The sequence below is a fragment of the Mustela erminea genome, chromosome 18 (genome assembly GCF_009829155.1).
Source record: "Mustela erminea isolate mMusErm1 chromosome 18, mMusErm1.Pri, whole genome shotgun sequence".
NCBI classification, from domain to species: Eukaryota; Metazoa; Chordata; class Mammalia; order Carnivora; family Mustelidae; genus Mustela; species Mustela erminea.
Window position 1 is genome coordinate 47,407,780 of NC_045631.1, and position 18,390 is coordinate 47,426,169.

General features: G+C 45.6%; 1 protein-coding gene and 1 long non-coding RNA gene across 2 annotated transcripts in view; both read right to left on the minus strand.

The window, feature by feature from the left end:
• ERN1 (endoplasmic reticulum to nucleus signaling 1) overlaps nt 1–18,390 on the minus strand; it is a 77,559-nt gene that overhangs the window by 46,787 nt on the left and 12,382 nt on the right. Inside the window, exon 2 of the mRNA XM_032321700.1 lies at nt 5,210–5,330. Coding sequence (XP_032177591.1) covers nt 5,210–5,330 — 121 coding nt within the window. The remainder of the gene's footprint in view (nt 1–5,209; nt 5,331–18,390) is intronic.
• Nucleotides 15,336–16,878, minus strand: LOC116577911. The gene is made up of 2 exons (XR_004280661.1): nt 16,543–16,878; nt 15,336–16,201 (listed from the first exon to the last, which is right to left on the minus strand). It is a non-coding gene; the product is annotated as an uncharacterized LOC116577911 (long non-coding RNA).

Here is an 18,390-nt window from a genome sequence, read left to right on the forward strand (position 1 = left end):
TGGAAAGGAAAAAAGAAAACAAAACTCTCCCAACTTGTTGGCCCCTGAAATGAGTAAACAAATCAGGAAACCATGAAATGGAATAACAGGGATATAGTCTGTCCAACCTCAGTTTGGGGAGTCACAGGGGTGTCTATTTCCATCGGCAGTCTCTTCTATTTGACTCTGATTCCCCACTGCCACTCAGACCCAAACCTGTAACCTCCCTTGCCTGGACTGGTGCAGTAGCCTCCACCTAGTCTGCAGCTTCCTCCTGGCCTCATCAGCTCAGTCTCAACACAGCACATGCCGACCCTGTGAAGTGGAGGCCAGGTGTCTTAGTCATTGCGGGTTGCCTCAACAAAATACCACAGCTTTAGTGGCTTCAACAACAGACACTTCTTTCTCACAGTTCCAGAGGTGTTAAGTCCAAGATCAGGGTGTCAGCATGGTTGGGTTCTGGGGAGAGCCCTGTTCCTGGCTTGCTGATGGCGGCCTTCTTGCCGTGTTCTCTTGTGGTGAGAGAGAGTAAGAGCTCTGGGCTTTTCCTTTTCTCAAAGGGGCACTAATCCCATCATGGGGTGGATGTGGGGACTCCCTCATGACCTCATCTAAGCTAAATCCCCCAAGCTCCACCTCCAAATACTATCACACAGTGGGGTAAAGCTTCAGCACGTGAGTTTTGGAGGGACACAGACATCAGTCCATAATACCACGGCATGTCACCCTCTGCTCAGCAATCTCCAATGGTGACTTCAAAAAGGCCGACCTCCTCACACCAGCCACCAGGCCCTATGGCTCTATGGGGAGGGCACAGCTTGCTGGTACTCGGGAAATCTGTGAGGGCATTTCTTAGTGATCCCAGGGACTGGTGGGGGGTGTATAGAGGTGAGGGGGGAACACAAGCACTAGGTGTGGGGCACAGAGCACTGCAGAGCCAAAGCCCATCCCAAATCTATACATGCTCTCGCGTCTGTCAGACTCTCCCACAGGCCAAAAGCCTTTAATAGCTCCCCGAGCCCACAACCTCACTTGTGTAAAAGCACAAAGGCACTTTTCGCATAATTTTATACAGCTCATCTTCTCAGAAGGTAACTACTGTATAAATCGGTTGAGGTCACACTGCTTTGGTTTGGAGCGTTACCGAGAATTATTCACTGTCTTGGAAACCCAGTCCCCATCGGATCCTGGTGTTTTGCTTGGTCCGTGGTAGCGGGCACCGCGTTCACTCGGAGGTGGAGCGTCATGGTGTGTCAGATCGTTACGTGTTAAATTGCATACACGTGAGTAAAAGTTACTTTTCCATTATTCCAGTGTTAGCTGGGTAATACACGCATTTCTTTCTGAAATTGTGTGTGTGCATGTGTGTAGCTTACGGTCTTACACATTTCATTCCAGGACATTAGCGGGGGCATTTTTATAATAAATAGTCTAAGAAGACAGTCTATGTGTCCTCACGTGACCGGTGCTCTGAGCTCGACTCCTGCTACCCTTCCTCACCTTTACCCCCGACTCTCCCTCCCGCCACGCCAACACCGTTCCTCCTCCGGCCCGAAGACTCTCCCACCTCTGCCCCTGCTATGTTCTGCCTAAACACTCCCCTGCCGCCTTGAGTTCTTGCTCAAATGACACCTTCCCAGGGGCATCATTCCTGCTTAAAATTGCAGCTCCCCACCCCTCCAACGCCTGGTACTCCCTAATTCCACTGCCCTGCTTTACTTTTCCTCTATAAAATCCGCTAATTTATTTCCTTGTCCATTTTCCACTAGAATGAAAGCTCTAGGAGGGCAGGATTTTGTCTGTTTCGTTCACCTGCTGTATCCTCAGGGCCTAGAGCAATGTGGGGATACCTTTAAAGGTGATTCACAGATTAATGATTTAAAAATACCAATTCTGAAAACTTTAGTTACAATTGCAAGATTAAGGGGTGCCTGGGTGGCTCAGTGGGTTAAGCCTCTGCCTTCAGCTCCGGTCATGATCTGAGGGTCCTGGGATAGAGGCCTGCATTGGGCTCTCTGCTCAGCGGAGAGCCTGCTTCCCCCTCTCTCTCTGCCTGCTTGTGATCTCTCTCTGTCAAATATATAAATAAAGTCTTTAAAAAATTTTTTTTTAAAAATTGCAAGATTAAAACTGAATTAAAAACTCAGAGTCTGTATATATTACCACTTCTAATCTTTGTATAGAAATACATATATATATATATATGGGCACCTGGGTGGCTCAGTGGGTTAAAGCCTCTACCTTTAGCTCAGGTCATAATCTCAGGGTCCTGGGATAGAGACCCTCATTGGGCTCTCTGCTCAGGGGGGAGCTTGCTTCTCCCTCTCTCTGTCTCTGCCTACTTGTGATCTCTGTTAAATAAGTAAATAAAATCTTAAGAAAAAAAACATAAATGTGTTGTGTGTGTATGTGTATGTATATATATACACTGTAATAGACATAGTACATAGATCTGTAGAAATACATATTATATATTTTATACAGCTACTGGAATCCAGGACTGAATTTAACTAAAAAAAAGCCAACCTATTCTCGGAAAAATGAGACTTAGAACATCTTAAATATTACTTGAAATTACTAGACCTTGCTGAGATTTCTCAAATTCTCCCTTTAAGTGTCTTTTAACACCTCCCTGCTCTGCTTCCCTAATCTGTTGCTGGATTCTACTGATTGCATTTCTGACCCACCTTTCCCCTTCCCCCTGCCCCCCTTTGCACAACCCTGGCCTCCCTGTCGCCAGCCCATACTCCCACACTCCACTGCAGGATTAAAGGTTTAAACCTGTTGAGTCACTCACCTGTTGTCACATTAATGGTCCCAGCTTCCTGCTCATTCAAATACAAAAGCCTCGATGCTACCATAGGGGTCAACATCCCCTCCAGCTTCTCTCCTATCACCTCAGTCCTTAAGCTCCTCTCAGACAGGACCTGTTCCTACACCCTAGACCTGCTGCCCCTTTTGCAGGCCTCGAAGTCCCTACCACCTCCCTTAGAAACCCTGGGTCTGTGCTGGAGCTATGGCACCTGTCATTTCTCCCTATCAGGCTGCGGGCTCCTTGAGGACAAGGACAGGCTGCTTATTCTCAGTGCCCTACAAAGTATCCTTCACAGACTAGATTCTCTAAACACTTGTTAATTAAGTAAAAGAGAGAACAATTCTTTAAGTTCTACAGTATGGGAGCGAAGAGAGGCGCCTGGGTGGCACAGTTGGTTAAGCGGCTGCCTTTAGCTCAGGTCATGATCCTGGGGTCCTGGGATCCGGCCCCACACTGGGCTCCCTGCTGCTCCCCTTGCTTGTGCTCTCTGTCAAATAAATAAATAAAACCTTTTTAAAAAATTAAAAATAAAGTATAGGAAAGAAGAGATGGATTTTTATGTTTGTCTAAGTAACAAACAAGGTAAGACACAGTTTTGCCAGATACAGCCAAGGCTACTTGTAGAAACGAAGACTTCGACAAGATCAATTTAAAACAATACATGCAGGGAGAAACAAAGCACAAGAATGAAGTAGCTTGGGCCAAAAATGCCCTGCCTGGGAACGCTGAGACTGAGGGCCCAGCCCTAATATTCAACAGTAAAAATGTTTATCTCAATCCTTCTGTTGAGGATTTGTTGAATTCGCCTTTGGACAAAATCAGAAATTGTGAAAATTTAAAGAACAGTCCTTTTGTTTTAAAAACGTTAAAAGGGGGACGCCTGGGTGGCTCAGTGGGTTAAAGCCTCTGCCTTCGGCTCAGGTCATGATCTCAGGGTCCTGGGATCGAGCCCTGCATCGGGCTCTCTGCTCAGCAGGGAGCCTGCTTCCTCCTCTCTCTGCCTGCCTCTCTGCCTCCTTGTGATTTCTGTCTGTCAAATAAATAAATAAATCTTTAAAAAAAAAAAGAAAACAACACGTTAAAAGGTGGGCCACTGGGGAGGCTCAGTGGGTTTAGCAGTGAAGCGCCCACCTTCCACTCAAGTCATGATCCTGGGGTTCTGGGATGGAGCCCCAAGGCGGGCTCCCTGCTCAGCAGGGGGTCTGCTTCTCACCCTCCCTGCTCATGCTCTCCCACAAGCTTGCTCTCAAATGAATAAGTTAAAAAAAAAATATTTTAATAAAAATAAAAACTAAAAACATTAAAAGGCTCAAATAGGAAGGAGAGAAAGTACGAATAACATTCTGGGAGCCTGTAATGCAACGCCAAAGGCCGGCTCCATAGTCGTCCCCCCCCCCCCCCCACCTCCTCCTGAGAGCTCTGGTCCTTTCAGCTGCCTGGGGTTCCTGCTGAGCCCAGCAGGAGCCAGACAGGTGAGGCAGGTGGTCTGTGGTAGCCCAGCTGCCATCATCTCTGGGTGGCAACTAGGTTTGCTGTCGAACTGGTAAAATGGTGTGTGACCTTCTGACATATGCCAATTTTTTTCCATTTAAAACACTGTTTTGGAACATTTTATTATCAAAGGAAAAACACTCGCTGTGCTCATGAAAATAATGAGTCACGTCACAGAGCAGTGACGAAAGAGAGGCATGCTGGTCAGACCCTAATCTACAGCCAAATCAGAATTATTACTGGACAGAATAATAGAGATGACTCTGAAAGCCCCAAATCCTTGGATTTGCATGGCTTTATCCAGGAAGATTGCTTTGGGAATCAAATACCATTTCCCAGCTGTAGGACTCCAATCTGCTAACTATCACCAGGAAGACGAGATCATAAAAAAGGAGGCACGGCAGATTAAATGAGAAACGAGCTCAGTCTTTCACTTCCCTCAACGTAAGGACCCAATAAAGTGGCTAACTTGGATGAATGTCAAATTTTACAGCCCTCGAGGATTTCAGCCTCTATAAAAACAAATGAGTAATATGAGGTTACAGAAGATAGTTCTTGTAATTATGATTACAAGATTCTAATCATTAGATAGAACTTAAAAAAATTTAATGTAGTATGCCTTTGTGAAAGACCTATCAGCCAGAACTATTAATAGAAAAGCCTAGAGCTACTTAAACATGAAATCTAGAAAGGAAAAAAAAAAAAGATAAAGCTTGCCTCTTCAGTTGATGCATTTTGTGAATGATCCCCATTCAAGCTGTAAACGTACCGTCTGAGTATAATTCCCTCTCTTCTCCTTGATGCCACTATCCTTTTTAATTTTATTAAAGATGTATAACTGTTCTTCTTTTTTTTTGGAATAGGTTTCCTCAGAAAGCAGCTGAGCAAATGCCCATGTCACCCAAGGTCCAAAGCCAAAATTACCTTCTTTTAAAGTCCATTTGATCGAGCCTGTCCTCTTGCTGACAGCATGCAAACTTCCATCCAGAGTTGACACAAACAACAAGGTTTCAGGAAGCGTCACTGTGCTGGGACTTCCAAAAATCTGCAATGAGATGTAGAAGAATCTTCGTGTTCAATAGGATTCTTCGTCTTCGGCATGCACAACCACTCACAGAACCCCCGGGGACACCCCAGAAGCTTTCCTTCTAAAATCCGCCACCTCACAGACGAAGACATTGCAGTTACAGAGCCTATGTCCAAGGGCACATGTCTAGATAACAGCCAAGTCAGCACTAGACCCCAGGTCGCTTTATGCTATCTAAGCAGCAATCCTCCCTGCAGACAGATAGGCTTATAACCTCATAGGACAAAGACAAGGATTCTGAAATAATCCATGGGTAGCCCCCACTGAAACGGGAAGAAAGTATGCTCAGCTTTCTAATGAACTTCCTTCTCTTGGTTATACTTCACCTTCTAAAAGGTGAAGTATTTGTCATCTTGCAAAGCTCCATGGTAGAGAAGAATGCCAACACACCACATATACCCACATGCACTTACAGAATTAGAAAAAGGCGAAATATTAGGGCAAAGTGCTTAAAGCAAAATAGGAAAAAACAGCTCTCATTTTATAAAAAAATTATGTAACAAGAAAACAAGATTTCAAAGAAGGTTATAAAATGTATGAAAAACACAACCCAAATTGTTCTTCACTTATAATCAAAATATAATTTAAATAAAAATGTACCTTTTATGCTTAATAAGTTAAAACACGTACTCCCGGGCACCTGGGTGGCTCAGTGGGTTAAGCCACTGCCTTCGGCTCAGGTCATGATCTCAGGGTGCTGGGATCGAGTCCCGCATCGGGCTCTCTGCTCAGCAGGGAGCCTGCTTCCCTTCCTCTTTCTCTGCCTGCCTCTCTGCCTACTTGTGATCTCTCTCTGTCAAATAAATAAATAAAATCTTTAAAAAAAAAAAAAAAACACGCACTCCCTTTACAGAAAAGAACCAAAGGTGGTGAAATTTACTTTCTCATCCATCGTTGGTGGCAATGAAAATTAGAAGTTGGTGCACTCTTTCTGGAAAGCACAAAAGTGCTCAGATTTTTGATCCTATAATTCTATTTCTACATCCTGAATAGTTTTCAGATGCGGAAAAAGCTGTGTGCCCAACGGCGCTCGTTGTATCCCATTTACAAACACAAAAACTGGAAAGATCTGAATTTCCAAGATCTTAATGACTGAAATAAATTATGACACATACACTCAATGGAATATTATGCAATCATTAAAACAGCACTTCGGAAAATTTACAGCAACGCAGAAAAATGTTTCTATCAGTCTTCATGTGAAAAATATAGAATCCAAGATTTAATGTACACTGTGGTGACGATTATACTGGGCAGATTTTTTTGGTCTGCTTATCCTCTTGGCTTGGCTAAGAACTGTACCCTCCCCCACGCAGTCTCCACGGAAGCAGCTGTGTGTGAACGCACACGCATGTACACACGTGCAATGCACACATGTACAGGGGATGGCTGGTAAGGTTTCCTGGGACAACAGCCCTTTGAGGTCTGGGCCCATTCAGCCATGCCACCATATATAGTAAGATTTTCTCTTACTCAGCACACTGTCCCACAAATTATCCGGTTCCTGGGGGTCTTTAATTAAAAATGGGCCGACATAACTCTCTTATACTGTGAGAGTTTAGATTTGGGCACAAAAATTTCAAAATACAGGAGTATGGCTGGCTTTTAGCACTAAACAACAAGACTGGGGGTTTACTTGTGCACAGCAGCCTGACCCCAAAACACCTGCACACTCTTGGTAAGAACCAGGATGGCACTTAGTTAGTCGCTTAAGAAGGAAAGCCCCATGTCTGTCTCCAAAACAGCCCGAGATGGCAGGACAAACACCGGGTCCCTGCACTCCTTCTCCACGGTGGAGACCCGCCAGCAGAGGGGCCGAAGCAGCTGCTACACTGTCCTCCCTTGCCGGCTCCTGGCCTAGAGGTGAAGAGGCTCTACCCTTTCCTTCCAACAGAGCCAGGGCCACTCACCTGGAATGGGAGAACCCAGAGCAACCTTCCCCACTGCTGGCTCAGTCTATCCTCGGTGTGAAGCCTCAACCCAAGGAAGAGGTGTCTGCTTTTTTTTTTTTTTTAAAGATTTTATTTATTTATTTGACAGACAGAGATTACAAGTAAGCAGAGAGGCAGTCAGAGAGAGAGGGAAGCAGGCTCCCCGCTGAGCAGAGAGCCCGACGTGGGGCTCCATCCCAGGACCCTGGGATCTGACCTGAGCGGAAGGCAGAGGCTTTAACCCACTGAGCCACCCAGGTGCCCCGAGGTGTCTACTTTTTACCTGGCTGGGAAAACAGAAGCCTCAGCAAGGGTGGTGCCTACCCTAGCAGGGAGTCCAGTGTTTTGGGGATGAAATCCTTTTAGCCTACAGGGTATAGGCAGTGAGAAGCTTCATCTGCACCCGCACACACCCGAAACGCACATCGCCCAGAGCACACGGGCTTGTAGAACAGTGGCCCGAAGACAAGACCACTGAGTGCTGTTGCTCAGGGAGACTGAAGGCGAATCTCCCACGGAGAAGGTGGAATGGATTTGCAGCTGATGGGGGACAGCAGGACCATGTCGGATGGGGGCAGTCTAGAGACTGAATAACTCAAAAGGGAAGAATGTGTGCACATCTGGGGACCAAGAGGTGGAAAGGCCTGCTGAGTCCCCCTCCACCTGTCAAAAATCCCCTCAAGAACAGGCATTTTGTAAGTAGGTCTCGGGATGACACAAGAATTGTATTGAGCTCTGTGGACCGCTCAGCTGGTAAGAAACTAAACTCAGGCGATTTCTGTGAATGTTTGCTGGGTGGGAGAGAGACAAAGACTGAAATGGGGAAAGAAGCCTGAGAAGAAACACAGCTGACAGACAGAGTGCATGACCAGGCTTCGACCCTTCCTCAGGCCAACTTCCTGTCCTTGGGCTCAAAGAACCTCATGAGAAATTCCCCCTTTGCTAACATTTCTTGGAACTAGATTTCTGTCCCTCACAACCCAAGACAAACACACACGCCCCTATGAAAAAAAAAATTATACATATGAAGATGAAGGAAATATTACAAAATTATAGGAACACTTTTTTCTCCTGTATTTTCTTAAATTTTCTATAATACAATTGGGTAATCAGCAATGAATTTTTCATAAAATAGAAAGGAGATGGCCCAGTGAGCAGGTGGGAGAGAAGTTCAAATTTAAAGGAGCTTGAGCAAGCCTGTAAGTTCCAGATGAAGCGCTTTCCATATTAGGATTCTCAGACAACTTGGCCACCTTTGATCATTAACGTCCACAAGACAGAAACAAAAGTTTAGAAACAAAGAAGTTCCTGGGTAAGACAGTTCGTATCCAGGAACGGATGAGTTCTGTCATTGTTATTAAAGCCTATAGTACAATTTTAATGAACTGAATGCCCCCAAATATATCTTATCACAGTATTAATATTCAAATGGGTCAATATTTACTAAAACCTATCAGTGCTGCTTCATTACTAGTGTGGAAACAAAAGCCACCTGCCTTGTCTGAGCATCTTGGAAACCACAGGAAGAGCAATTGTCTATGGTTGGTTGGTGAATCGAAATAAAACACTAATCACATAACTAACAGAGTCCTCTGAAAATCTCAAAAATACCAGGTTTGGCTAGAAGTTGAATTTAGCAACTGAGAGCACTGACAGTTAATCAGAGTGTCCACACTGACATAACAAACCCTGTCACAACAGGCTTCTCTCTTCTTTGGAGGCTGCTGATGGTTTCCAATTAGAATGTTTGGGGAGCCACTGTGAACGGTGTTATTCTCTCACATGGCAAATTAACATGACAACATTTCTGGCTTTTCTCCCCCAGCATTTTTGAAAGCGTGAAAATGCCTGCCTCCGGAGGCAGTTGCTATTACTAAGGTGAATTAAATAAGCTTCCAGATGCCTTCTGGGATACTGAGCACAGCTCAGAACCATTTGTACCTGGACGTCTAAAAATGCTGCTTTACAATAATGACCTTGCACGTTAGCTCACCCAGCCATTGTAGCCGCCAGGGCTCCCTTCTCTCTACGATGGAAGAAATGACCGGAGGCCCTACGTTACACACGCTCATTTATGGAGAGCCTGAAAATGTAAACAAAATGCTGATTCTGCAGATCGGCTTTAAGCTGACTACCTGGAATCTGACTCATTTTTCCAGCGAGTGGGATATGTACTCCTGGCTTTGATGGCTGCTTCTAAGAAGTAATCACAGTGACACCATGGAGGGGAGAACTGGTAGCGGGTAACCAAGTCTAACCTAACACTGAACACCCATGAGCCAGCTGGTCCTCACCCAAGTCTGACCCCGCTCGCTCTCTCCCAGGAGAGGACGCCGACGTAACAATGCTGTCTGTGAACAATGAACAAAGCCAGGCAGTTCGGGGCAGAGGATGCTGAGCAAAGGGTCGCTAGCTAGTACAACCCACTTATTTCACGTAGGTTCATTCAGTGATGGCAGAACTGCCCTCATGGCAGGTCTGCTCGGCCAGGACTTCAAGAGCCTTTCTCCTGGGAAAACAAAGGCAATACTGGAACTGCATCCTCATGTTCAAGGTTCTGATGGTAAAGCAAAGCTCAGCATCTACACCACTTCATAAAACACACCACTCATTCTGCCTTTCTGCCAAGACGTGGAAGCAACTACCAACGGCTTAGAGATGGTTAAAATGAGAATTTCATTCTGATATTCTAAACTCAGCTGACTGTTAGTTGCTCTTGCATTTATTAATTCAACACCTTATATTTCAGGTAAGAAAAAAAATCTTTCCTAAAATGAGTTCTGAAATAACTTTGTTTAGAAAATGCCTTCAGGGGTGCCTGGGTGGCCCGGTTGGTACAGTGTGTGTCTTTTGCTCAGATCATGATCCCAGAGTCCTGGGTTGGAGCCCCACGTTGGGCTCCCTGCTTAGCGGGGAGTCTGCTTCTCCCTCTGTGCTCCCCCCCATCCCACTTGGGCATGTGCACACGCTCTCTCTCTCAAATAAATAAAATCTTAAAAAAAAAAAGAAAGAAAGAAAGAAAAAATATCTTCAATAAAGAGAATTGGACACCAGAGAATGGATCTGTTGAAGCAGCACAAAAACAGAGGAAACCACTTCTCCCACACCTGCCCTACCCCCATTTTTGAACTAGTACTTGGGACTGGTCAGGCAAGGAGGCAGTTCACCAGTGCCTGGAAAGCAACCAGTAAAGCCCAGGGCTTAGTTTCATTTTTGGGCACTGTGTCTACCACTGAGGTGGCTACTCCTTTTCACTCACCCTCTGGCCCCCGCCAAGGAAGAAGAGCAAGGAAGCACACACCAGCTCCTCCAAGATTCAGAACATGGGAGAAGCCAGTGGTCCCCATCAGGGTTTGCAGAAATGCTGCATTTTCCAAAGAAATACAGTACTTAAGTTTCAGGCACACATTTCAAGAAACAGGCCACACACTGGCTACCTAACAACAAGGGTCAGAAATAAGTTAATAAAAATAGCACAGACTTTTCATCTTGAAGTCAGTGGGAAGGAGTGGTGCCACGCACATGTGTCTCCTACCAGCTTTCCAAAGTCATCTACGCTTGGTAAGTGTGGTAGTGCTGGTTCTGTTTACAACACTGGTGATGACCCACTCCCCCGAAAAAGAGGTGTACATACACACCCAGAGGACCCACCACCATGAACAAGGGAGCCACATCCTTCTCAGGTGGCGTGCCCATCAATCAAGTCAAGCCCAAGTTCTATCTATATGACAACACTGTAGCAGTAGCTTAGTCAGATAAGCAGAAACTAAAACTAGTTACAATCTTTTCTCTGAATCTTCTCTACTTCCTACCTGCGCTCCAGCAGACCACAGTCTGCACAATAATATTAGAATATAATAATCCGGCTAGTAACATCATGATTTTTTTTTTCTTTTAGAAGTACCACACCAATTTCCAGGATACACCATTGAGATGGACCAATAAACTATTGAGAGGCATTTTTTTAAAATTTTTTTTTTTTAAGTAATTTTCCTCCATCTTCATTGGATTACTTTTACATTGCATAAACCCAGCTTTAGTTTCTTTTTTTCAGGCTAAGAAAGTAATTCCTCCAAACTAAAAGTACAATACTTGCGTTACTCGAGCAAGGATACTGGCATGCTGCCAATAAAATATTATTACACAAGATAGCATGTACCTAAATTCCTGGAACCTACCACCTCCCAACTACAACCGGTCTGCCTTATGCAGTGCAGTGGCTCCTTGCCAGGCCTCAAACCCACTGGGCACTGGCAACAGAGGCAAAGTGAAGGTAAAGTGACTTACGAGCTCATTTTGGTTGGGATAATACATACACATTACGGTTTTATAGGTAAGATGTAAAACAAGTCTCCAAGCATGGGAAGGATTAGATAAGAAAGATTTCCGTGGTGTTTCGTCTTACTACTTAAGGATACATGCGATCTTGAGAACAGTTAAAACTGCATGTCCCCAGATGCAGAATAATGGATTTTGAATGGATCAGAATGTGCTACGGAATTAGAGTTTACAATTATTAATCTTAGCAACAATGCTCAGAGATGAGAAGGGCCTTCTCTGTGGGGGATGTACAATGCCAAAGGAGGGAAGAGAGACTGCTTGTGTGGATGGAGTACAGGAGGTGGCCTCTGATGGAGAAGAAGACAGAGGAGAGGGGTAGTGGCTAACAGACCGGATTATTCTGCTGGTCATAATTAGCTGAAAGCTACAGGACGGATGAACTGATTTTATAAGAGATCAGTAAGACACTTTCTGGCATGCCGTAAAAAGACATCACCCTTAGGGGCTTTACTCATGTACACATGCATGCACACGTATACACACACACGCCAACCTGTGTGGTAATAGGTCAATTCAGCACAAAGTACCTTTTTTTAAATTTTTTTTAAGATTTTTTTATTTATCTGACAGAGAGATCACAGGTAGGCAGAGAGGCAGGCCGGAGGGTGGGCAGGAAGCAGGCTCCCCGCTGAGCAGAGAGCCTAAGCGGGGCTTGATCCCAGGACCCTGAGACCATGACCTGAGCTGAAGACAGAGGCTTAACCCACTGAACCACCCAGGCATCCCCAGCACAAAGTACCTTAAAATAGTATTCTGTAACATGGTCCCCTGGCAGGCACTGAACAATATTCAAGAAAAAGGGCATTTGTATCTATAATTCTATTTACAGCAATATCATTTACTTCAGACTATAAACTTCAACAAAGCCTGGCTATTTGCAGTTCTGGTTGCTTTATAAAAGTACCTAATAGAGCCACTGATCACATTGTAGAAGACCATGCAGATGACTGCCAAAAAACTATCAAGAATTCATCAAAGCAGAAGACTGAAATCAGTGCCCAGTAAATGCCAGCACACTCCCATTACATAAAGATCTCTTATTGACCAAAAAAAAAAAAAAAAAAAAAAAAGTCCTCAGGAGTTTAAGCCTCTTATTAATCAGGAAGAGGGGGCTAAACTAGCAGATCCCCAAGGCCTACCTGTGAAGGTATCATATGTAAAAGCCTGATCAGAGAGACAGACAGAGATTTTTATTCGAATCATACTCTGTTCCCCAACCTCCATCTCACTTACATTTCTGATCCAACAGTAAAGTGCTCCTTTCCAAACATGGAGACTTCCATATATAGCCAAGGGTACCAACTGACACACAAAACTCACTGTGTTTAGTCTCCTGCCTGCTGCCTTGGGATAAAGATGAAGAACAGAATTGAGACATTAGGGATATTAAGAGATTTGCCGGTTTAACTGTGTCTGGTTTTAGTGACCTCTGTCTACTGCAGAATCATTCCTCACCCTATTCTACTTTGTTGAGCTGCAGGGGTAGGTCAGCAATAATCCATCAGCTCGATAGTTCCTTCTAACTGGACTACTGGCTGTTATGTTTCCTGATATTAAGTCAATAAAGGTAACCATGACATTTGCTTTGGATGGGAGTCAAGTGTCTGGTTGGGATGCACAAAAGGGCAAGGCCTAACCGAACAGCCCTGTGTGGTTTCCAAACTGAGCTGCTAAGAGAGTTAAGGCTGCATTTGTGGCAATTCTTGTGTGTGGTGTAATTAACCACCACCCAAGACAGTTACAATTCTTCAGTTTAGGCTACTCTTCTAATAGTTGTCATAAAAGGTTCCTCCCAAGTCCGCTTGTTCCCGAGCCCAAAGACAGGTTACTTTTACAACAGGTGAATATATTCCCCCCAAACTGGTTCTGGGGCCCCAGGCCAAGTGCCTGAGTTCCAGGAGCTGGCACTTCTGTTTGTCTTCATGGTCGCTCTGCCGTCCGCTTATACTGACACCACGGGAGGGGGAAATACATTTGGGCATGAAGGGTGCTACGGGAAACCTTGTGGCACACCATGGCCAAGGGAACAAGCCCTCATTGTTTCAGGTGCTATCAAATCCCCACAGCCCCCAAAGCATTTTATGGACATGAAAACTAAAACCCAAGGTTTCACAATCATTTAGTGGCTGAGATTCAGAATACAGGTGTTGCCACTATTATTTAGTTGCCTTCGCCAAAGGGAAACAGCAGCAATTGGGATCTTGTAAAAACTGAGAGCCCTGGGGGAACCTGGGTGGCTCAGTGGGTTAAAGCCTCTGCCTTCAGCTCAGGTCATGATCTCAGGGTCCTGGGATTGAGTCCCACATCGGGCTCTCTGCTCCACAGGGAGCCTGCTTCCTCCTTTCTCTCTCTCTGCCTGCCTCTCTGTCCACTTGTGATCTCTGTCAAATAAAATCTTTAAAAACAACAACAAAACAAAAAACTGAGAGCCCTGTGAGGCTCACTTACCTTAATGGAACAGCATGGGAAATGAACTACACTACAAACAGTCCGCCGTCAACCGCCAGCACAGTGGGGAACTACCAGCCTCACAGAAAGCCTGATTCCATCTATTGGAGCTTGGATACTCAGGTGCAGTTAAACGTATTGTGAAGAAGTCCCCCTTCAAAGACTCCAAGAGGGGGTGGGGGGGCAGGACTCCATTAGATACCAAATTTTTCACTCCTAATAACTGCAACTGATTTCAAACTGTCAATTTCACCCTTTACATTGGCTAGAGATTCCTTTTGGGGGAGGGGAACAACTGGGGCCAAGCAAAATGTGGGTAAGTGCTTTAGTGGAATAAAAATGATCTACAAACAACTATATTTATGACCTAATTGCCACCTAAGCTTGCCAGATGTTGCCAAGCTTTATAATAGAAGTTAAACACTATGAAACGCCACCTCTAGTTGAGAGAGATACCTGGCCAGTCTGTCCTCCCCTAGACAGAATCCCCACTGTTGCAACAAGTACATTTGAGGAATACGACTTCCCTACCGGCCCAGTGAGCCACACCCCGTTCTTCTCTCCAATTAGCCTGACAGGCATTGAAGCCATATGGCTCCATATGACACAGATCAAACAGCAGGGACTATTTCCGGCTTCTGGGACAGGCCATTTTGGAGATGAAAAAGAGAGAGGAAGTCAAGGCCTGGAGAAGTGAAGTGACTTGCCCAAGGCACCAGAGATGGTTAACCGTAGACGTAGGACTGGAACCAAGGCCTCCGCCTCTCCGTCTGGGCCTTGGCTCACTATACTACACTATAATTTCACTACTTTAAAATCACGGCTCTCTGACAACCATAAGCCTAAATTATTTCAGGCCTGGAGCTCCCCTTTGAATTCGGCCGGGGCAGAGGAAGATCAGCAAGCATCCTGCTCTGATAGGGGGGGCAGGAGCTCTTGGAGGAGACCAAAATGTAATTTGTGGATTCTACACAGACACCCAACATACCAAAAGGCACTGCAAATTAGACGGGGTGGGTGGGGTCTTTAGAAAATGTTCTGGGTAAAAATTCCTGAGATCCCACTGTAGATCTAAGTGGATGAGAATAACACCAGAAAAAGTGAAAGGCCACAGCCTCGGCCACCATAAAAAAATTCCTGCGATACACATTTATCCAACCCAGTTCCAATGGTTTAAAAAAAAAAAACACAACTCTTTGAACGTGATGATGATGATGATGATGACACAGTAGCCACCGCCAAATCCTTTGATGAAGCGAGTCATTTCTTTTAATGCCAGTGCCAAGGAAACACACATTACCGATCAGCATGGGACAACTCCTTTGAACAGCGAGAACCATTTTAATGACCAAACATATACTGACGGGCCTCAGGCAGTAAGCCGTGACTGCTGCACTTAGCAGGAACAAGAGGCTCACAGAAAAGGGAAGGAAATGCAGATCTGAAATATTGACTTTTTCATGTGGAAAAAAAAAAAATCTGATGCCACCAGATTTCCGTAATTTCAGCCCAGGTCTCTATGTCCCAGGCTCCTCTGAGAGGCAAATGTATACAACCCCATGCAATTCTCACACACGTGGACAGAGCCAGGAAGGCAAAGGAAACTGATGGAAGACTGTTGGCACAACCAAGTCTACAGAGCTGTGGTTCGAAGACCCAGGGCTGAGAAACCAGAGCAAAGCAAGGGGACTCGCCCGATGGAACAGAGCTGTTTTCTCCAGTTTATGGAGTGGTGGGCAGAGAACAGAAGCAGGAGAGCATTGCCGACAGGGAGTTAACCAGGCCTTTGGGGTCAAGGTAGAAAACCTTCCAGACACTAAGGAGTCTAAAACTCCCTCCTGAGAAAGGAAATATGACCGTCTGGCGTGGGGGTTGGGAGAACAGTGCTGCTCGGCTGCCATCAGGCTCTGTTTTCCCAGAGGCCTCTCCTCCCAAAGTCATCATGCTGGCCAGGCTTCTGCCTCGTCGGGAGGTCATCCAATCTTACTGCCGATTTCTTGGGTCAATAAAGTGGCTCATGAGGGCATCCGCATTGTGGGACAAGGTGGCGAAGCTCCCAAATCTGTTCTTTCTTTTGAAAACTGAGGAACAGCAACATCTCTTTAAATGCTAAGAAAGCAAAATAAATGTTAAGAATGTTAAAGGCAAGAGTTATGTAAACACTAGGGAAGATCACTGTATTAACCAAACTGGTGGTGGCCAAAGACGCCATCGGAAAGTAAACACACTCAAAAACCTGACTATCCACTCTGTCTCAAAGCTCAACTGCTCCGCATTTACCCTCATGGGCAGACAGCGAGGAGACACGAGCTGCTGTTAACAATCTGAATAATTAAGAAAAGGTTAAAATATGTTTGGCTGGTGGTATTTAAGCAGGGGGGAGAATATAACTGCTGAAGAGACTTTCACCAAACTGTACATTTCAAGTTCAGGGGCTGCATTTGAATTACCTGGAAACTCACTCATGTCGTACCCTCCGTTCCCTGATGATGCTTGAGAATTCAACTTCCATTTGTTACTCTTCAATGTAGTGCCTGGCAGTGCGGCTGTTAGAAGGGCAGACTCCGGAGCCAGATCGTCCCCAGACAGCTCTCTGTGCCTCGGTTTTCTCATCCGGAAATGGGGACGGTAATAATACCTACTTCAAAGGGCTGTTGGGAGGTCCAGCATACCCCAAGTTCTTAGAACAGGGTCTAGTATGCAGCAAGCACCGGGTGAGGGCCCGTTATTATTATTATTTTTTTAATTTATTTATTTGACAGATAGAGATCACAAGCAGGCAGAGAGGCAGGCAGAGAGGCAGTGGGGGCGGGGGGGAAGCAGGCTCTCCGCTGAGCAGAGAGACCAACGTGGGGCTTGATCCCAAGACCCTGCAATCATGACCTGAGCCAAAGGCAGAGGCTTTAACCCACTGAGCCACCCAGGCGCCCTGAGGGTCCGTTATTATTACGACAACTAATCAAGAACTACATAAGGCAACAGCATCTAATCACAACAGATCTATGCCTGCCCTGGCGGACTTTACAGTCTATTAAGGGGCCACGGTAGTCAAACAATCACACAAGCAGAATGATAAGCTGCAGGGAGTGCTGTGAAAAGGGCACACGGGGAAACCATGAGAGCCTAGCAGAAGCTGCTCTGGTCTCACGCTGGGGGTGCCCAGGATTACAGTGGCGAAGATCTTCCGAAAGGAGTGAGATTTGAACTAAGATCTATAGGAAGGAGGGGAAGGAAGGGAAGAATAGCCTGGGCAGAGGAAACAGCCTATGCAAAGGTCCTGAGATTAAGATCATTTAAGGTGCTTGAAGGCCTATTGGCCCATGCTGCCGGAGAAAGCAGAGTCGGGGGATGGGCCAAGGTGGGGCTGAGGCAGCAGAGAGAAGCCCAAGGGCACATTCATGCACAGTGAGCCACAAAACCAGAACCTTCTTCATGTGCTTGTTTGTTACCCTTGCAGCTTACAGAAAGAATAGGAAGGTGTGCTATTCTGATTGGTGTAAAGCTCATCTAGAAAGGAAAAGAACCCTCCCCTAACATGAAATATTTGATACACCAAACGCAGACAATCTGTGTTCATACCCCAGGTGAGGCGTCTTTGGTGTTTTAACTTAAACTGATGTTAGACTAGTGCTTCTTAGCTGGTTTAGAGCCGAGTATGAGCAGAACACACCCAAACTTCATGGGCAGGTTTAGTAAATCACTTGTGGTGAAATATGGCTACAGAACACACCCCAGTACAAGGGCTTCTGCTTTCCAAGACCCCTCACCCGAGGGACCTCTGACTGGCCACCCCTCTGAAGCTCTCTCTTTAAACTTCAGGGGTGCTCCATCCCCCCCAGTACCTGTGGTCAGTGCCAGGGCCATTCATGCCCTGCAGGCAGAAATCTTGAGGGTACTAACCTTATAAAATGCGGTAAGTCACCGGATCACAGTCCCACATTACTCAAGAAGGCTGGCACAGATATGAAGGATTTATCAGGCTCTTCCAGGCACTCCCTGTTTCACACCTCTTCCTGTTGGCTGACACTTCCATGGCCGATCTACTAGTTCACTCATTTCAACCCCACCCCCAGTCTTTTATCCTACAGAAACACAGAAGAGGGGTCCTGTCATTCATAAGGCACTGGAGCTCCAAGGTCTATAAACTCCTGCCTTCAAGGAGTTTACCATCTGGCAGAGCAGTAGTACAATCCAAGGGAAACGATAGTAGGTTCCATATCCGTGTCTGGAGCAATTCCCTAAGATTCTGAACCCACACTTCCCTGTTCAGGCCTTCTTCTCACTCTGTGGCCTAACCT